Genomic DNA, 21,858 nt, shown 5'->3' on the forward strand with positions numbered 1-21,858 from the left:
AAGGAACCGGCACCCTTGTGGTTGAGAGCCCACTGGCCCAAGTGGGAATAGAACCCGCAGCCTTCCACCAGGAGCTCCAACTGCCTGAGCCACCAGGTCGGCCCACCACCTCCTTTCTTTGTGACGCTTGACTTGGCCTTCACAAATAGAATTGACACCCTTTCACTGTGCTCTGTCCTAATTTATATAATGTTAAGAACTCGGGCTTTGGAATTAGACAAACCTGGACTGGAATTCCAGCTCCATCAGTGATTACTTGCATCTGTTTTTTTTTTTCCCCGCCTGAAAACAGGGATAATGCAGATCCATAGTGGCCCCAGTGCTTATGTACTGGAGTCTTAACGATGGCAATCTAGTTGGAAATAAGGCTACAGGACTTGTCTTGATACTGTTTGAAAAATATAAGCATATTCATTTTCGCTTAGATTTTGTTTATTTGGAGTGTCTCTGGGAGAGGCAGTGGTGATGGGGGCTCATGGTAGTGAAGAGGATAAGTCCCTGATGAGACTAAGGCTTAGCACAGTGCCTGACACTGTAGGAAAAATTAATTGCAAATATTTATTAGTGTTTTCCATTAAACTGAATTTTTTGAGAGCTGTTTCCTGTCTTACTTGGGTCTAACACAATGCTTTAGCGACAGATATGTTATTTAAATGAATTTGCCTTGCAATTTTCACTAAAAAAGTTTTTTATTGATAACTTTGGAAAGAGGATAAGAGGTTTCTTCAGGGCTTTTGATATTGTTCAAAACACAAAGAAACAAACAAAAAAGTTTGGAAAATGAGATCGCAATGCCCTTTATAATCAAACATTCAAACCTATTCCTAAGTGCCTTTTGGTTTGTCTCATTTTGTCTACATTTAAAAATATTAAACCTGAATGTCATTAATGTGGATTTGGAATTCATACGGGGACAAGAGATTCGATACACCACACTTTTGGGAAGTTTTATTCCAAAACCACAAGCAACGAGAAAAGATAGACTGCTACGAACCACTGCTCCTAACTTAGTGACCGCAGGATCATTGGACGACGGAGACATTCGTGTTATCCAATGGCCGAGGAGTCCGGAGAGAACGCTCTCTGGATTGGTCAGAGGAAACATCTTTCCAGGTTCATGCAAGAAGGGGCTTGGCGTGAGGGCTCTGCCGGCAGCGCTGCTGGCCAATCAGAGAATGCAGCGGGGTGGGCTTTGCCGCAGGAGGGTGAAGTAGAACCTATCACGGAAGGCGAATCTCCGCCAGTCAGACTCGCCTGCAGCTAGTTGAGGGGGTGTGGCCTCCGACTGCAGTCTTCCAACTCGCGGGGAGTGGGCGGGGCCTACGGACCTGGGCGGTGTGAGTGGTGTTGGCCGCGGAGCCGGATGCGGGCGGCGCCGCGGCCGTCGCGGGCCTGGGGATGGGCGGAGCCCCAGCCGCCAGTGCTGGTGGCTACCGCCGCTGCTGGAGTCCTACTAACCACTTCTATTGCCGCGCGTCGCTGCTTCCCAGGGCGGTGGTATGCTGGGGAAAGGGGTAGTCGGCGGTGGCGGCGGCACCAAGGCGCTCAAGCCTTCCTTCGTGTCGTACGTGCGCCCGGAGGTGAGCGGGTGCTGCGCAGGCGGTGCGTCTGGCTGGAGCGGCGGGGGCTAGGGGCGCCGAGAGCCCCTTCCCCGCTGCGGAGAGAGCGCGGGCGCTTCCTGCCGGTGTGCGAGAGGGGAACCGGGCGGGGTGAGGCCAGCAAGGGCGCGCTGGGGCCTCCCGTGGGCCAGGGTGGGGACCCCCGGCGCAGGCAGGCAGGTGCCCTAGCGCAGGGCCCGGCTCGCTGGCGACCAGGTGAAGGGGCCCGAGCCGGGAAGGTACAGCGGCCCGAGACGCCCCTGGGTACTTTGTCGAGGAGCTGAGGTTCTAGGCACCGCGGGAGAAGGGCTGGGTGGTCCAGACTCCCGTAGGGCCTGCCTCGAGCCCGCCGCCCGGGTGGGTCTGCTCAGCCCTGCCCTTGTAATTTTTCTGTGAGTCTTCAGAGCTCGCCTATCTCAGCTGCCTGCTGCTAAGAGTGCTATTTGATGCCGCTGGCGGGATACTGTGCACCGCCTCTCGCCTCCCATTAGCACTGCAGGGAGAAACCCGGCCGCGGCCAGTCTTCACCCTCTCCCTTATGAGTTCTCCTCTGTCGCTTTTCCCCCTTTCGTTTCACCCACTCATCCTCACTCTTTCTACCTTTTGCTTTCTTCCTGGAGTTTTACTGTTCATTCATTCAGAAAATACTTTTTGAGCTCCAACTCTGTGCCAGGCACTATTCTAAACGTTTGGGATATACATCAGTGAACACAACTATCCCTGCTTTCCTGGTGCTTGTTTGAGAGAGGGAGTAAACAATAGATAAAATAGATATTAGTAAATTATATGGTATATTAGAAGGTGATAAGTAACATGGGGAAAAGTATCACCTTCTTCCTCTTTGCAACAATGGCATTTGATCTAAAACTTGAAGAATGCTTAGGATCTGAGGGAAAAGGAGTGCTGGTAGAGGAAAGAGTCGGGAGTGTTGCAGGAGCATCAAGGAAGCCAGCCCTTCGGAAGCCCAGTAGGTGATGGGGACAGTCAAAGGAGAGGAGGCGGAAAGGTTACAACTTGTAGGCCATGCTGAGGGCTTCTTGATCGATCAGTAGCGCCCAGTCCAAATGCCTGATCAGATGCATTCTCATTTGGATTCTTGAACGTGTTTTCTGTTTTTCTACCCAACACTTTGATCAGCAACGTGCAGAAGCACTACCAAACTCATTGCTTCAGCTGTCTTCCCATCTCTGCAAAGCAAAGGCAGGGGGGTTGCGGATGAGAGGTTTTGATCGGAAATGCGGCTCAAAGATCATCTGGGGCCTGAAGCCTTTGCATATGTATCTTCAAATTCAAAATGTGTGTTTTCTCCAGTTGAGAGTACTCTTGAAATGGGTCTTATTGTTAGTCCTAATTTTAACATATAAACCACTTCCTCTTCCTCTGTAAATGCTTGATAAGGAGGCAGGGTCATCTTGAATTTTCTGCTGGTTTTCCTTGTAGTAGCATGGGTAAGTATTGTGGTCAGTTTCTCTCTGTGTGTGTGTGTGTGTGTGTGTGTTTGATTGAGCCCTGGTTGAAGTACAACTGATCTGTAACCTTCCGTCTTCCGTGAGGTTAAACTACAAGTGGAAAGTCTTCTGAAATGTGGCCAGAGTTCAAGAATGTTCAAATTTTTCATCCATCAAGTGCATATGTTGTAATTAGACTTGTTTTCCCTCTTTGCCCGCAGCGCCTGATGTATTCTCTTTGAGGGATAATTAGGGAAGGGGAGTGGTTCAGATCCAAAATAAGCCTGAAGTGGTCACATTTTTTCAGATCCTTATAGTTGGCAGTTTTGTTTTCTTGCAATAAAACAATGCTGTGTAGACACTATGCTTATATATAATTTTTATTTTTCAATTACATTTGACATTCAGTATTATTTTGTATTAGTTTCAGGTATATAGCAGTGATTTGACATTTATATAATTTATGAATTGATCCCAACACTATGCTTTGTTGTAATATGTCTCCAAAAATATTTTGTAGCAGAGGATAAGGCTCTGAGCTAAATTGTGGATGGTTTTTAAAAGATAAGTGAATGAGGGGGTGAGAAGGCACTTGATTTTTAAGTACATATACATACATAGCTTTTGTTAGAGATCACATTATTGGAAATGCATGAGAGTGGCTTTGAGGTGCAGCTTATGTACCTCTGAGAGCACTGGGTCTGGTGACTTTTTCTTGCTCACTCAGTAGGAGTGGTTCCCTAGGACACTGTCACTGTTTCTACTCCTTTCCCTTATATTGCCTTCATCTTTACTGCCTTTTGTGTATGTCTTCTTACCACTTTCTTCTTTGTGCACACTTTGCTTTTGTTAGCTGGGAATTGCAGTTTCTCAGACTCCTTTTTGCTGGTAGGTCATTGAGCTGTCAGAACAGCCTTCACACCTTACCATGGAGTGATACTTGTCCTTAGTGATGAATTTGATCTTGGCTGAAAAGTTCTTGGAATGTTCAACAGTGGCTGCCTTCAATATGCCAAAGAGTCTATCCAGAGTCAGCACTTTGAGTTAAAAACAGAAGTGCTTATAACTGGATAACGCATTTGAAAATTATGCTTTTAAACACGATGGCTTCTTTTTTTTTCTTGTGATCAGAAAGGATTGGCATTCAACAGCCTAAAATGAGGGGTAGTACTTAGCTCTAACTCTTAAAATTGGACCTCTGCCAGAGTAACTTGGGCTCTTCTGTCATTGATTTTCCTAAATCAATGAATGTGAACGTTAAAATACTGAACTGTAATTTAGGACCTTTGGTCAGTTTTGTAGACTCTGCCCAGAGGGTTACATGCAAATCAGTAAAGCCTGTAAGTGGGAAGCTAATGGCTCTGGAACTTGAGGTGCGCAGGATGGAGAGATCTGAGCCTATCTTGGTTATAACTGATGGCTGGTACCTAAAACATCTCAGCACCCCTACTCCAGCTTAGCCCCAAGGTACAAGGTGCAAAGGAAGTTCGGCCTCTGTGCTGGGGAACTGCTGGGTGCTGAGCTCTGCTTCACGGAGGCATCTGGTGATAGTTTGGGTACCAGATCCATTTTTCTTGTTAGATAAAATAGCTGTTTGCAATATTATTTCAGGAGGTGTAAGTGTTCAGTGTAGAAAAATAAGAAATATAGATATGCAAACAACTTTTTTACGGGAAAATTAACAAGCTTAATAACAACTTGTAGTATATCCTATCAGATATGTATGTAGGTATATGCATGTTTTTTACCAAGATGGGATTAATATTATTGATCATATTATTTTGTAATCTGCCTTTTCACCAGAAATGTATATATTGTAAATGTCTTTCCATGACAATTGTTAACCTGTAACATCATTTTAGTTTGATCCCTTTTCCTCAACAGAGACATACAGTGTGATGGGGAGATGTTAGATAGTACAAAGAACCAAAGAAAGTAGTATGATTGTTAAATGGTTTTCTAGTTAATCACCTGTTCTGTTGCTGGATGACAATTCTGATTCTTCAAAACTGTCAGCTCTCTGCTCAGTTACTTGAAATTGTAAGCACTGGTTTGATAATTTATAGTGATTAGGGGTGCTCAGTGTCTGTACCTGAAAGCTTGTAAGTAAAGGACCATTAGGTGGTCCTAAGGGGAAGTTCCGATTTAATGGGTCCGTTCCATTGTGATAAGGGAGTTCAATAAAAGCTTCAGTGTACTTGTGTTTTGTTCCCTGAAACTAAGACCAGGAAATATTCAGCTTTTAGAGTCTGCTGTAGTTGTGCCCACATTTGTGTGGTATTCCAAATGCAGTTAAAGTGTTTTACTTGAATGTAGTAATAATAGTTGTTAATTTCTTATTTGTGGAGTTTTAGGTTTGGAAGTGAATTTAAAGATAATCTACTGACCTCTGTACTCTTCCTCTGTTATACAGCTGTGGAAATGGGGCCCCACAGGCTTAAGTGTCCTGCAGTGGACCACAGCAGTATTGCAGAATGGAGTTAATAACTGTCCCCTAAGAACCAGAGGTGTCAGTGGCTAAGCCAGGTTCCCAGGAGCTTGGGAAAGGTTTTATGAAGATGTGGGAAGAAAAGGCAAGAAGAGAGAGACAAAGACTGAGAAGGGTCCCAAAAAAATCCAGACTTAAGAGCTAATTATTTTTTTCATTAATCCCCGAGGGGAAAAAATGCATTCAATTGCATAGTCCTCATTTAAGGCCATTTCTTTTGGTGGGGAGAGGTGAACCTGTGATCCTATAGTCTTCCCACAGCTATGACTGTGGGTATATAGTAAAATTAAAGACCGAATAATTACTAATTTTTGTTAGGCACTTCAGTGTCCCAGGAACGGTGCTTATCTCATTTCATCCTTTCAACTATTAATACTATTACCTCCCTTTTTGTGTGCTTAGATGTGGCAAGTGAGGCCCAGAGAAACTAAGTCTTTATTCAGCGTTGTGCCAGGATTTAAACTAGGGCAGTCTCATTCCAGGGCCATTCTCTTCCCCTTATGTTTATGAATACAGGACGTGTTAGTAGTGAAACTTGCTCACAGCCATGGTTGGCCTTTGCACACTAGAGTGTGTTATCATTTGCATTCTCCAGTAGCAGTTTCTTTCTTGGTTTTTGTTAGATTATCCACCAGGATATGAGCGGATATGGGGGACCCTTGGAGATACAGTTCATTCATTCAGCAGATACTGACTCAGCATCTTCTAGTACCAGGAACCATTCTAGATGTTGGGGATTCAAAATGAGTGAAATTATTGAGATTATTTAGTGGTGGGATACTGCTGATTGGACCACTAACTTTGATGACTTTGATGGATCTATGACAAGAAGGGATTGTCTTATTCTAAAACAGTCCTATTTCCCCAGTCCTAGCAATAAAAGATACCTTTAAAAGCAAAAATCTAGATCTATTACCTTTTTTTAAAATAAATTTTATTGGGGACAATGTGTTTCTCCAGACCCCATCAGCTCCAAGTCATTGTCCTTCAATCTAGTTGTGGAGGGTGCAGCTCAGATGCGGGAATCGAACTGGCAACCTTGTTGTTAAGAGTTCGTGCTCTAATCAACTGAGGCACCTGGCTGCCCCTCCGGAAGCTCAGTGGCAGCTCGTTGTCTTCTATCTAGTTGTGGAGGGCACAGCTCACCATCCCATGCGGGAATCGAACTGGCAGCCTTGTTGTTAAGAGTTCATGCTCTAATCAACTGAGGCACCTGGCTGCCCCTCCGGAAGCTCAGTGGCAGCTCGTTGTCTTCTATCTAGTTGTGGAGGGCACAGCTCACTGGCCCATGTGGGAATCGAACCGGCAACCCTGTTATTCAGAGCTTGCGTTCTTACCAACTGAGCTATCTGGCTGCCCCTACTTTTTGTTTTTTTGTTTTTAAAGAGTATATCTTTTTCTCCATTCCAAACTGATGTTTTAATGACAGAATTTTCTCCTTGAGCTTAGAGGTCATTGATAGTGATTTACAGGCTATTAAAGGACATTAAAAGTCTTCCTAAAATGATCACTTTCTTAGCTGTGGCTTTAGCCTGATGATCTGTCCAAAGCTTCTGCTTTCTCTCTCCTGCATCATGTGCTTCCTGTGGCATCGCCCTGGGTCATATCCGACACCACACAACTTCTGCAGCTGGAGCATCAGGCGATGTCGTGAGGCTATGGCAAGCAACACTTCCTGATCAAACAGCTGCCACGCGACACCCTCCATGTTAGAGCCAGACGCTCTTCTGTGCCGTACTCTGTCTCCGATGTTAAAAGCAGGGCTGCCATCAAAATCTTAGGCTGTGGGAAACCTGTACTTAGAAATTTAAAGTTGTAGATTCTTCTCTGAATATCCTCAACAGGATGTTTGATGTCCTTGGACTACTTTCGTGTTAAACCATCCTCTATGGCAGCATGCTTTAGAGAAAGCTCGATGTTTGGGGGCCAAATATTTTTTTATCACTATGGAAGATGTATACCCTATTTTTACGATAAAGACAATGTAATAAAGTTGCAGACTTTAGAAGTTAGAAAAATAGTCATCCTTATTATGCTACCCTAACCAAAGCAATTATTTCTATTTTTCAGTAGGTCCAGGCTTTGTCTGTGTGTATGTGTATCTTACATGGTTTCAATCAGGTGTGTACAGATTTGTAACCCGAGTGTGGTTGTTAGGTTTGAAGATAGTACTGCTCATCCATGTCAATAGATCATATACTTTGAGTTGTTCCAACAGAGGAGCACCCTCAGTTTCTCATATATCTTACACGTGTGACTTCTGATGTATTCTTTTCGAGGCCATAAGGAGATCAGTGGGTTTACAGTTTAATGAAGTCATTTAAAATAAACCTTTTAAAATAGGTTGGGTGGTAGGATTGAAGTGGAATAATTCTTACAACCTCCAATCTTCTGTTGCTTTGGGAGGAAAGGGTAGGGGAGGTAAAAAATGGAGCAGGACGCCAGGAGGAAGTGAAGCTGTGGGAGAACTGGAAGGACCGCAGGGCCCCCCTTCTTTGAGTCCCCTCGGCATACTTTGAGAGTCACAGCTCTAGGGGAAGCAAACAAGTGTCAGTGGCTCTCTTGCTGGCTGTAAGTGAGCCCCAGTTGTATTTCTACCTGAAAAATGAGAATAATGATAATAATACCTGTCTTATCTAATAGGTATGTGTGAACATTCATGAATCTTAAGTTGGATTGTGCATGCAAAGTCCTTAGCAGAATTCTAGGCATGTGGCCAGCCTTCAGTAGATGCGGCTGTCATGCTGACTGTTCACAAGCTGTGGATCAGAGCCACTTGGATGGTTTCAGAAAGTGCTTAATCTTTAATCTTAGAGTACACAAATCTTTCCCAGCTAAGGTATTAATGAAAGTGGAATATTTAGTTGTTGTGGTGGTTGCCATGGTATCATGCCAGGAAAGTTCTCTGTGTGGTAACTCTTTCTTAGAATATTTTTCACTATCTCTAAAAATGTCTTTTCCTCTTTTCTTTGTTCCTTTATACATTGAGAATGATTTGATTATATTTAAAATTCCAACCTAATGAGAACACTTAGTAGTTGACTTTTTTCATTGTTAACATTTGGCCTTTGACATTTTGCTAGTTTCATGCTGTAGACTTATTTTTCCCCCTCTTCCCTCATTTCTAACGAGTCTCTCTACCATAGGTCAAATTTTGTGTATTTATCACATCTGTTCAATGGTTTACTTAAGATATGAGTAAGTAAAATCAAATTACCTCTGGGAGCAATAGTCTTTTTATCTATTTCAAAGGCAGTTGCAAGACCATGCTGTTTTGATTTGATATGTAAATACTATTCCTAAACCATCATCATCATCATTGCTTTCCCCGCCTGTGCCCCTGTCCTTCATTGTTCCTTGTCGCTCTGGCTAGTGGGCAGCCTTTCAGAGGTGGCATCTAAGCCCCCAGTTGTTTGCTTTTGGGGAAAGGAGGGCCTTCAACCATAAGAAAAGCAGGCCCTGGCCATAATGGTGCAATGTTTTGAGGTCTGCCTTTCCCTGTGACAGATTGCCAACCCATGTTTCATTCAGACAGTGGTCCTGAGCCTGCTAGGTTATTTTTGCTTTAGTTTTTGCTGAGTGTGTTTTACAATTCCTAAGAATGCCTGGAAGGGGATGAACCCAGTTTTTTGGATGAAAATTTTACTCTGTTCCTACCTTTTCTCCAGACATAAGATGGAATTCCTGTTTTGTATTAATCCTTTGAGATCCATTTCCCATTGTGACATCAGCTCTCTGAGACCTCTTTCCTCACCTGTATATAGTGTTGTTGGATGACCATCTGCCCTGCAGGCTTCTTTTGAGCATGAGAAGAAATACCACATATACCTAGCTCAGGACCTGACATATGGTGGATACCCAACAACTGGATGCTGTTATTCTGAATAATGACTTGAATTGCTAAGCACTCTGTTTGAATTAGGAATGCAGAAAACAGTCTGTGCACTCAGGAGGTTCACATGTTGGAGAGACGGCAAGTCAGCAGATGGCTCTAACGCACGCGGAGGTGGGCGCTGCCTGTTTATGGGGAAGGAGGGCACAGGATGCTCTCTGCATGCGGAGGGGCCTCTGCAGAGCCCATTTGAAGACTGCACAGGACTCGGAAAGGGGGCGTTAAAGTGGGCTCCGGTGTGGGGAGGACGGGCATGATGTAGCCACAGGCCAGGCCGGAGGGACAGTTCGAAAGGCTCAAAGGTGGGTTGGGACCTGGTGGCCAGAGCACCTCCCCGCATCCCTCACATAAGGTGTGTGCGCAGGGGAGCAAGTGAGAGAAGCCCTGAGGCGTGGAATCCTGGGGCGCGATGTGGACGCGCAGGATTGTTTCTTCCTCTCCAAATGCTGCTTTACCATTGGGTCCCTCTGGCCCTTCTTGAGCCTATCGGCACCTTCTCCTTTGCCCCTGCTTCCTGTTGCTGCAAGATCTTGGAAAAGCTCCCGCTCCAAAGCCTTTTAGCTCCTCGCTAGCTATTCAGTTGACCTAGTATTTGTATGGGGGGGGGGTAGGAAGGGAGGAGGCACGGGGGAGGCGCAGAAGGCATCACCATGTGTTTCTGCAGCTGCTGTTAGTCACATCAGTTAGCTGAAATTATAAGACTGACAGCCCCTAACTGCCACCTGACACCTTTCTCTCAGCATTTGTACACAACTCAGTGCCACCTCATTCAATGTAATGTGGTGGTTAAGAGCGTGGCTTTGGAATCAGAGCTCTGCTACTTGCTAACTGTGTGGGTTTGGCCTGAGTATTTAACTCTCTGATTCTCAGTTTCCTGATTTGTGAAATGGGAATAAAAATAATAGCATCTAGCCCATAAAATTGTTCGTCTTCAGTGAGGCAATCCATGGAAAGTTGTTAACACAGTACCTGGCATATAATGAACACTAAGTGTTAATTGTAGTGGCTATTACTCCTCCCCAGAAGCTGTAGGGGTGCGTGTGTGCGTGCGCGCGTGCTGTGGGCCACCAGTGCAGGTCCTGATAGGGGCAAGACTTCAGCTGTGTTCCCTCCCAGCCTTGTTCTTCCGTCCGCTCTCTGGGCCTGTGTGGAGCTGGGCGCCCGTGCTGCTCGTCCATCTTGTGGGACTGAGCCATACTCTGGGCACTTGCCCATCCTCCCGGGGGCCTCCCTTCTTGCAGTTTTCTTTTTCAGTGAGCTGTCTTAGGAGTTCCCTCTCTGTGCTCCTCGTCTCAGAGGCTTTCAGGAGGACCTGTCAGCGCCCCCCCTTCTCCAGTCACCATACTGCAAACCAGGCACAGTCCCCAGGGTGACCTTTGTGGGCGGGGCCTCTGTGGTGGTCTGCCTCCTTTCATTTCCATTGCCACCCTCTCTGCCCTCGTCTCCTGTCATGCCTGGGACCACAGACAGGAACTGCTGACCTGGTCTCTCCACCTGCCACGACTCCTGCCGCACCCAGCCATGCAGCCCCCGCGTGTCGTTTTCCTGTGTGAGTCCTCCACTCCTGCCCCTTCCACTGGTCCCAGTCTCCACACTCTGTCAGGCTCACTGCAGATTCTGCCTGCTTCTGGTTGGTTGAAAGAGCATTAGCTGGATTTGGGAGGCCTGGGCTGTGGCCATTTCTTTTCTGTGCGGCTGTGAGGGAGCCCCTTTCTCTCTTTCACTCTCGTTTCCTGATTTATAGAGTTGGATTCGGCCAGTGTTTTTAAACCTGTTTTGCACAAGAAATTTGTTTTTATTAAACAACAGGGTTCTTTGAAGATCTTTTTCAAAATATGCTGTTTCAAGTCCTGCTTTAGACGTGTGTGTGTGCCGTAGGGGGTGAAGACGGGTGGGGGGGGCACCCGCAGGAGAACTCTGCATCTCTTTCAGATAACTAGGCCCTCTCCTTCCATCCCCTGTTGAGAGCTGCTATTTCACATGGAATCATAGACAAAACCCAAATATATAGAGAGAGGGTGCTGGGAGGACAGTTTGAAAAGCACCTGGCTCGAGAGTCTTGAAGGTTCTTGCCACGTCATCCTCTTCGCATACTCAAGTCTTTCCTCACTGACATTTTCCCTTGTTTTTGTCTGTGATACAGGCTATCTGTAGCTCTTGGTTCTTGGTGATGCAATTGAGCATTTATTCTCCTTGGTGTATAATTCTCTATGTCTGTGGGTCTTTTTCCTCCAACAGAACCATTAGCTCCTTGAGGGCAGGGCTGTCGTGCCACTCAGTGTGGCCTACAGAGAGAACCGTGGCCATGGACCATCCCAGGAGGGGACCCCAGAAAGTAGCTGGAGGGAGGCCCATTCAGAGGCTTTTATGATTTCTTCTGCAGAGTCATTTGGGGAATTGGGGTTGAGAACAGTGTTAGGCCTTAAGTGTAAGTGCTGACTCTACTCTCGGTTTCTATGCCCCAACCGTCAGCTTTGGCATGAGGTGCTTTTGCCTTATAATATCCCCTTTAGCTGTCACCAGTGACGTCCATGGATGCCTGAAGCCCACTTGTTCCCTGTGATGGGTCTCCGGCCGCCCTTTGCTTCCTCAGGTAGTTTCTTATTCCATCAAGTGGGCAGACTCTCTTGATTGGAATTGAGCCAGCTAAATACTTGGTGAGCTCAGATCTGTAGGTTGTGAGACTTGCACTGGTATTTGGGTCTTACCATTTCTTCTCTAGCTTGAGTGCTTACTAGGTAGAGGCTGACAAATCATTTGAATTATTTAAAGGCCTGCGGAATGCCTGGTAAGAGCAATTCGTGCTAAGAAACGTGGATGAATAATAACTTTCACTGCCCTTCACAAATGAGCTGTCAAAACAGTGAGGGCTTTAGTTTGGGTCTTAGTGAGCAGTTCCTTCCTTCCTTTAAGAAAAAATCTGATATAAAGAAAAAAGCATTTTAAATGTGAAAGTAAAGGATTTAGACGGACATGTATTGCTCATATGTTACGGTACTGCACTGTCAAAGGTTGTTGCCTTTTTCTCTCTCCTGAAGACTTGTTACAGTGGAAAGGACACTTGGTGTATTATGTTATAATAGGAAAAAGTTTAAGATTGGTAGTTGCCGATGGCTGGCAACAGAAAGGTAGGGAGGGGGCAGATATGGAGAATGAGGGGTTGAACGCTAATAGGTACAGGGTTTCTTTTAGGCGTGATGAAAATGTTCTAAAATTGATTGTGGTGATGGTTGTACAACTCTTGGGATATATTAAAAACCATTGCATTGTACACTTTAAATGGGTGAATTGTATGGTATATGAATTATGTCTTTATAAAGCTTTTACAGAAACAAAGAATCAAAGGTATTAAACTTGGTGTCAGCACTACTGAGAATGAGTTTGGTCACCATCTAATTCAGTTATGTGATAACAGGCACCTTATTTAACCTCTTGGAGCTTTGCTCGCCTCATCTGTAAAGTGGGGATAAAAATACCTTACGGATTGTTGTTAAGATAAATGACATAGGACATGTGAAAGTGGACATAGTAGAACCTCTAGCAAATTATATGTTTATGTGTTTAAGTTAGACATATATTTTTGTGGGCTATAAATGCTTAGTCCAAAATGCTCTTGAAAGTTCCCAACTAGTCCTGTGAAATGAGCACTTATCATGGCTGAGAACTGATTTCATGCTGAGTAAATAGCAGAGTCCTTAAACACCGGGTACCCGCACGGCTGTCTGTGGTGTGGTCCCGTGAGTCCAGACAGAGGCTGTCAGTTTGCCTGTTGCTGCATGTCTGCTTCCCTGGCTTCAGCTACTGTTTTTTTAGCTTATGCTTAGAGTAATTGTTGCTTGTAATTGCCAAAGACAGTGTCTCGTTAGTAGAAGCCAGCTGTGATGACAGCACCTGGCCGTGCTCTGAGCGGGGAACGAGCCTGCTAGTTAGGCTGGCTTGTAAGGGAGCAAAGCCCTCGCTGGCTGGGAACGGAACCAGCAGCCCTGGGAATCAGTTCCAGGAAACAAATCCCATTTTGATTTCTAGCTCCCTAGAACTGGACAGTGATAGAATCATTTAGTCTCTAGTCTGTATCCTCAATGATAAGGCTTCAGATTTAAAGTCTGGCTTTGAATATGCCCCGCTCTATCGATGAAACTGAGTATATTTCAGAAAGCCAGCTCAGGAGGAGTGTGACAAAAGTTCAGTAGTACCTGGCAGTAGTCATATACTTAGGTAGGAATTTTTAATAGAGCTGTTTCTTTCATCTCAAGAATTATGTTTAGGATTAAACAATATTACCAGGATCAAGAATTATTTGTCTCTTTGTATGTTTTCATTTGTATGTTCTTTGAGTAGACTTTTATTGACAATTTACTATCCGTCAGAAATTAAATGCTAGCAGTTGAGGCTAAAAATACATAAAGGAACAGCGTCAGCCCCCAGTTGGCATCGTTGGTTGGGGAGACAGATACGGTAAGCGATCATTACAATCCAGGAGGGAGGTTGGGTCAAAGAGAGCTTTGCAGAGAACTCAAGCTATGTGGACTGTGGCTTGGACAGTGAGTTGGATGAGCAGGACTGGGGGACAGTGGATTGGTGGGCACAGTGGGTGCCCTGGGGGCGAGGCGGAAGCAGTGCCCCTGTAATCATGGAGCATATTAGGTGAGAGGTGGTCGTGGCCTGAGGTGACAGCAGCGTGGACGGGTTCTGGGGCTGTCACAGGAGCGGAGTAGACCACATGGAGGGCGGGGGAGTTAAGATGGCTCCCGGGTGTTTGGCGTGGCCAGCTGGGTGGATGGCAGGCCCTCTACCGAGCCAGGGTCCAGAGGTGGGTGAGCAGATTTGGTGAGGTGCAGGGGGAGGGATGAGTGGACTTTGAAATGTGAATTTGCAGGATCTGAGGGACATTCCAGTGCGGGTGGCTGGAGGATGCTTGGGCGTCCTGGTCTGGAGCTCTGAGGAGAGATCCGGAGGGAAGAGCCGTTTGTGGGTCCTCAGCATGTATTGTTGGCAATGGTGCGAGTGGCAGAGCTCATCCAGGGAGGTCTTGTGAGGAGGGCAGAGAACCCTGCCTAGAAAGGAGACTTGAGGAAGAGCATCCGGAGCGCGTGTGGGTGATTTGACCTGGAACTCATTTCTGCTGATTTTCAGGTCTCAGGATAAATGACATTTCCTGAGGGTAATGACATCTGTGACCCTCTCTGAATGTAGTGAGGTGTTTCTGCTGTGTTCCCATCATAGCCCATCCTTCCCCTAGCGTAGCACTTTGCACACGTCTTCATTGTTAGTGCTCATACTGTGTTCAGACTCCCGTGCACTCTGGGCAGGTGGGGCTCTGTGTCGTGTTCACTCCCAGGTTTGCAGCGCTGGAGTAGAGCAGGTGCGTAAGAATGACAGTTCAGCCAGTGACAGAGTGTGCGAAAGGCAGGAGGAAGGCGACAGCGTTGGGCGTGTGGGCAGCAGGGCCAGGCAGGGTGTGTGGCAGTGAAGAGTGTGACCGGTCAGGGAAACGGGCGGGAGGCCCCCTTGGTCAGCTTCCTTTCCCTCATCTCTGAAACGAGAACAGTACTGGTGGTTAACGAAGTTGTGAGGGGGAAGTGAGAAGACGTGTAGAGATACAATCTTTTGCAGGCTTCTAGTATTTATTGCACGGTAATCATTCCCAGTGTCCCAATGATTATTTTTTATTCGTCTGTCTGCACTACTCGAGGGCAGAAGTCAGTTCTTATTCATCTTTTTATCCTTGGCATTTGGTATTTAGGATATTCAGGAGCTGTTTGTTGACTATATTACTATATATTATGTGTATGTTAGAGCTAGGTCATCTTGTAGCTTTGAGTAACCAGACAGACACCTTGAGTGTTGTGTCACTGATTTCACCCGTCTGACGCATTGGAGCCCAGTGCTTTGGACTCCTTCTGAGAATCATAGTTCTGAGAAGAGACTAGATCGACAACCTCGTCATGCTGGGCCAGCTGTATAATGTGGGTTCCAGCAGGTGTGTGTCCTTTGCCCATAGCTTGCTGAAGAATGGGTGGCAGTTCTCACATCTTGTCCGGCTGAGACTCTGCCAGAATGGGAATGCTTCTGGTGAGGTTCTTAGATAAGGCGGGGACAGTGGCCACTGCGGGGCCCTGGGAATTGTTGCTATCTACCCACAGTGAGAGCGTGAACAGATGTAGCTCCTTTTGATCTGTGGGGTAAACTGGAAGACTTGTTATTCATGCCCTTATCCTCCTTTTAAATTAAAACAAACAAAGAATAACTGTAACATTAGGGTAAATGTCGAAATAAGGCATTAACGAAACCTCAACCCGGATTCCACCACTTGGGCAGAACCACTCTCCATTTCTGTTCATGTTGCTGTGCTGAGTTCCGGCCACTGGAACACCACCGAAAGCCTGGACGGTCCGTGACCGGTGCCAGAAGTCTTTGCTATTCTTTTGTGCCATAATAACAAGCTTTGTCCAAACTCAGATGGAGCCCCAAGAGGTACGCACAAAGCACATGGGCCATATTTAACTGCCACATTTGTGGAAAATTTGCATCACTTTCAAATGACTTAGTTTTCAGGTGTCTTCAGAGAAAAGTCTGTTTACGTAACTAGTACAACCAGTTCTGCTTGATTATTAAGAAACCATACGTTTCTACCTTTTGATCCTTGCACGTAGAGCATGATAGTTCATTGGAGTCAGTAAGGAATTTATTCCACATTCCATAGTTTCTAGAAGTATGATTGTCACCATTTGCTGATTAGGCAGCTGGGTTAGGAGTGTAAGAGTTGAAGCATAGTGGATTAGGAGGAGCAAAAGCTTAAGGGGGCCCCCACTGAAACCAGGGCACAGTTTGAGAAGTTCCCAGCACCCCAGAGAACAGCTGTCACTGGACACTGGTTGAATTGGTTGCAAGAACCTGGGATGATGCCACGCCCATCAATGGCTGTTGTTCTCCTATGGTTTTTACTGGACAGGCTTCCCGACTGCTCGTCTTTCTGGGTTAACACCACATGCATGACAGTCTGTAATGGAATGCACTCTTTCTCCAGTACTGCAGTCTGATTAGAGCATTTGGTGATGTCACCGTATTAATGCCCAAGCCCTGACATTGCATCTTAATCTCCCACATGTTTCTCTGCACCCTGCTAGAGGCTTTTTTTTTTTTTTTAAACTTCTCACTATTTAAAGTCATTATTAACACATTGTTTGTGGGAAATGAGTAAACTCATCATATCGCCTCTAGTTGGAACCGGCAAAAATTTTGCAAAGTAAATAAATAGAGACCTCTTTTTAAACTAAAACACTGAAAGTTTCATAGAAAAATATCAAATAGATCGAAAGATATGAATATTTTACGGAAAGTCTAATTTTGGTGAGAAAATGTCAAAAAAGCCCCGCGTTACGACGCGATTTGGTGGGAAAATGCCCGCTTACAAAGTGTTAATTAATTATTCAATGAAATCTTTTGAGCCCTTACTGTGTGCAAGGCCTGTATTGGATCTGGGGCTATATGGTGAGCCAAAAATGTGACAAAAGACCTGCCTTCAAAGAGTTCATAGCTTGATGGGGTGATAGACTTAAATAATTACGTAATCAGATGTGAGATTGCATTTGTGACCAGTGCTAGGAGGGAGAGGTACATACATGGGGCTGTAAGAACCCGGTAACCGAGAAGACTTCCCTTGTCCTGAGTTCCGATGGATACACAGAATTCACAGGGCAAAGAGGGAAAAGAGAAGCATTCGGAGCAGAAAGAACTTCCTGTGGAAACCACTCAGGATGGGAAGGGACATGGCAGGTATGGGAGGGTGAAAGCAGGCCAGTGTGGCCAGTGTGCAGACTAAGGAAGCGGGTGGTGGAAGACCAGATTGGAGAAGTCATGAGGGGCCCAACTGTGGAGGGCCTCACAGGCCATGTTCAGCCATTGTCTCTGTCCTCCAGGAATCCAGAGCACACTGTGTTCCAGAAGGATCCCTGGCGCTTTAGGGTGGAGAGTAGATTAGAAAGAGGACAGATGCAGGTAGACTGATTGGAAAGATATTGTGGTCCAGGTGGGAGATGATAATAGCTTGGACTACAGGTGGAGATAAGAAAGGGGCATGGATTCTAGACATATTGAATAGGTGATATTGATAGAATTTGGTCATAGACTGGATACTGAGGATGAAAGAGAAGGAGGTGTAAAGGGGACTCTTCAGATGACCTCTAGACAACATGCTCTTAAAGGGAAGCACAGAATAGCCCCCACAGTACATGACAGTGTTACTCCCAGCTGGAGCCTTTGCTGGAGTGTGGTGAATTGGACTCACGAGAGTTGGTTGGGGTGACAGTCAGAGACTCACACCTTAGAAGACCCAGTGAGTCAGTCATAGCAGGAAACTCTTTCTGCTAGTGTTGAGGAAGCCCCAGAGTTCTTCCTCATGCAGCGGGCCATTACTCCTGGGGTCAGGTGTTTTTTGGTGCCCATTTTCCACTTCAGCCTCCTTTTGCCTCTCCACAGCACTCTTAGGCTTTCCTTGGGTACTTTCAGGGACGCTTGTTTTGACCTGGTGTCAGGTGAGTCTAGCAGATACATTCACTGACCTTTCTGTCCTGGTTTTCCTTATTCCTTCAATGTATATAGGAAGTAGTGTCTTCGTTCATGTAAGAGGTAGTATGGCGTCATGTAAGAACAGAGTGAGCCAGCTACCAGGCGCAGCTTCCACCTTCATGTACTAGCTGGGTGTCTTTATCTGCAAAGTGGAGATAACAGTGTGTATAATAACCCTACTTCAAAGGCTTGCTTTTTAAGCCTTTGAATGATTTTGAAGGATGAAATGAGTTGATAAGTATAAAGCCCTTTAAACAATGTCTGGCACATAAGATTCAAGAAATGTTTATCATTATTCACTGCTCAACCTCAGTAAGGACTGATCCCTCAAAGTGCCCACTTTGGCATTCATAGATTGGACATTTGTGATTTCTGCAGTCCACAAGTGGCCCTTGAGTCACAATGTAGTAAATTGTAATACTGATAAGGAAGAGATTGTATTTACTCATCCGATTGTAAAGGTCGTGTTGGACAGTCTTTAACCACTCGTCCAGTACCTTTGCCCATGAAGACAACAGCTTATACACATGCAGAACACATGTGTATAACACATTCGTATTAGAGATAATACGAATATTAGGATGTACGAACTGTGATTAAAAAAATACGGTGAATGTTTAAAAATTATTACAGTGAAAGACACATTGCCATTAATTCCCCTCAAAATACTCCCCCTCACTTTGAACACATTTATCCCGTCGTTCTTGCCACTTTCTGAAGCAGTTCTGGAAGTCCTCTTTTGTGAGTGTCTTCAGTTGTGCTGTCGTGGCTGCCTCTGTGTCCTGAATCGATTCAAAACATTTACCTTTTATGGTCATTTTGACTTTGGGGAAGAACCAGAAGTCTCACAGTGCCAGATCTGGTGAATAAGGTGGATGAGGACACACCATAATGGTTTTGTTTTGTTTTTCAGAGAGAAATTTTTTTTTTTTAATTTTATTAGTTTCAGGTGCACAAGACAAAGCAATACTTAGATGTTTATCATTTATATCCCTCACACTGTGAACCCCCCTCCCCCCATCCACTATCCCTCTGACATCGCACACAGCCATTACATTTCCACTAATGTTTTTATTTTACAGAAATTGCTATACAAGAAGTGATGTGTGACATGGAGCCTTCCCATTGTGACCACAAAATATGGTGAATGCTGCTGCCGAGTGCCATCTAACGGAAAAGCAGGATCTTCAATACAGGAAGTGGCATGTTGCACCTTAGTAACAGTGTGTGACGAGTTTTCAACTTGTTCAGTGCAGTCAGTTGGGCGTGAGCTACAGTTGAGAGAAGGTGTGTTTTAAAGTGTGCAGTAAATCATCCTTCATCATGACAACGCTCCATGTCACACATCGCTTCTGGTATGGCAATTTCTGCCAAATAAAAACATTACGGTGTGTCCTCATCCGCCTTATTCACAGGATCTGGCACCGGGTGACTTCTGGCTCTTCCCCAAAGTCAAAATCATTCAGGACATCGAGGCAGCCACGACAGCACAACTAAGGACACTCACAAAAGAGGACTTCCAGAACTGCTTCAGGAAGTGGCAAGAATGATGGGATAAATGTGATCAAAGCAAGGGGGAGTATTTAGAGGGGGATTAATGGCAATGTGTCTTTCACTGTAATGAATTTTTAAAAATTTAAACATTCACCATATTGTTTGATCGCACCTCATACATATGGGAATTTCATCATGTCCTGTAACCTGCTTTAATGACCCATATCCAGACTCAGCACTTCCAGATGTGGATGCTCCTGTATCCTTGTTGTAACCACTTCCCTTCTCCTCCATTCAGCGATGTTCGTTCTCAGGGATCAATAAGCAAAAGATGTTACAAGTCTTTCTCAAAAACACTGAAATATCATCTCCATATTTGTTCTTTGTTTTTATTGTGGAGTTCGAAACCTACTTTAAAAATATAGGGGTGAAGGAACCATAGGGTGTAGCCAATGAGCACTTTACGTTCTGTCCTCCTTACCTCCTCCCCACCACCCAGACAGCTTCCCAAATTACAAGAAAAAATTCAGTTTTTGAGGGGAGGATTTCTTTATGATTCCTCTTTGCATACCCTCATTTATTGGAGTCCTCTAGGTTATTTCTTTACTCAGGACTAGTGTATATTTTGATTGGGGTGAGGGGATTGATGGTAGAGGTGGTGGTACTTATTTTTTCCCTCAGTTAATTATCTGTAAGAATTAGATGGTGTACATTTAGGATTTTTTTTGAACTGTTAACCAGAGAAGGATTAGATAGATACAGTGATGATTCTTTAGAGTGTGGCTCCTTAAATTCCAGTGCTGAAGTGCTTGATAGGTTTTTGTTCTTTTTAAAAAAATGTATTGGGATAACACTGGTTAATCACGTTATTTAAATTTCAAGTGTACACCTTTATGATACAACATCTGTATACTCCATTGCGTGCTCCACATCTGAAATCTAGTCTCTTTCCATCACCATATATTTGACCCCCTTGACCCGCTTAGTCTTCGCATTATCCCCCTCCCCCTCTGGTAACCACCATTCTGTTGTGTATCGGTGAGTTTGGTTTTTTTTGTTTGCTTATTTCTTTTTGTTTTATATCCCATATAGGAGTGAAATCATATGGTTCTTGTCCTTTTCCATCTGACTTATTTCACTTAGCATAATCTCAAGGTCCATCCTTATTGTCACATATGGCAGTATTTCATATTTTTTTTATGGCTGAGTAGTAGTCTTAATTGGTTACCAACTTTCATCAACTTAATCTACTTCCAATAAATGGGCAGTCGAGACGCTTCCTACTGCATGACATGCCTGGAAAGTCCCTGCCTGGATGTGGTGATCTTGAAGAGAGCCATAAGTTTACTCTTTTGCTCTTGTAATGGGTTGAAAGTACTTTCTATTGCAGAAGATAAGACACAGAATGACCAGACCTAAGTCCCTGGGGGCTTGTAGAAAACAAATCCTATTAATAGAAAAATGCCGTTTCTTTTCCATCATTCAGATACTGCTGTGTAGTCAAAGGCTTAGGATTAGGGCCAACTTGCATGGTGTTAATCGCAGAAGTTTCTGATCCACAGAAAAGAAGAATTGAGAGGCCTCTTCTGAGTAGAGTTAGGTTAATTTAGTGTGGGAAACAGGATTAAGAGAGAAGTAGAAATTATTCTGGTCATGGGCCAGAATCTTGAATAATTGCAGCTCTTAAATAGTATGTTTGAATTGTTTTCTTATCAAAGGAAAGGAGGAGAAAATGAAAAAAACGGAAATCAAAGTGCAGCCTGGGTACTGCTATGTCTTACAGTTATAACAACTCTCATTTACTGAATACACCTGCCAGGTGTTTACACACGTTATCTCTTCAGATTCTCATATTAGGTAGTATTGTTTCCATTTATACAGGAGGGAACCAAAGTTCAGTCAGGTTAAATGACTGTAGATACCAGAGCTAGATTAGGTCTGTAACACGAAAGTCTGTATTATTTCTCCTTTTTAGTATGTGCACAGAGAGAAGTCTGGAGGAACAAGGGGAAAAACAAAAAATTATTAGTACTGTGAATTGAAAATACAACTTTCTGCTTTAAAAAAGGTAAATTTTGTTCTAAGATACACATGGATTCCCACCTAACATGTGGGTGCAAATACATTTTCTCCCTGAGATTTTCTATTTGAGTGGAGAAAACGAGTATTAAATAAATGTCAATTTTAGAGAAGTAGAGACGAAGAAACAAAATGTCTGTGTTTTATCCTTTTAGCACTTTGGTGCCAAATGCGATCAAAAGGGACTATTTTGGCAATTTTAGGGATGTTGCCTCTTGAAATTTGCCCCTTTGTCTGGATTACATTGAACTGAGAATAACTTCTGTTTTTGACTCAAAGTGCTGGTAGCAT

At 44.5% G+C, this 21,858-nt stretch overlaps 1 protein-coding gene across 1 annotated transcript in view; it reads left to right on the top strand.

Moving 5' to 3' along the window:
- The first annotated feature begins 1,357 nt into the window (after nucleotides 1-1,357).
- The window catches only part of MTMR12 (myotubularin related protein 12), a 66,594-nt gene continuing 46,093 nt past the window's right edge, over nucleotides 1,358-21,858 (top strand). Inside the window, exon 1 of the mRNA XM_019737255.2 lies at nucleotides 1,358-1,580. Within this exon, the coding sequence (XP_019592814.2) occupies nucleotides 1,500-1,580 (81 nt within the window). The 5' untranslated portion in view covers nucleotides 1,358-1,499. The remainder of the gene's footprint in view (nucleotides 1,581-21,858) is intronic.

Source organism: Rhinolophus sinicus, linkage group LG03 (assembly GCF_036562045.2).
Source record: "Rhinolophus sinicus isolate RSC01 linkage group LG03, ASM3656204v1, whole genome shotgun sequence".
Classification (NCBI taxonomy): Eukaryota; Metazoa; Chordata; class Mammalia; order Chiroptera; family Rhinolophidae; genus Rhinolophus; species Rhinolophus sinicus.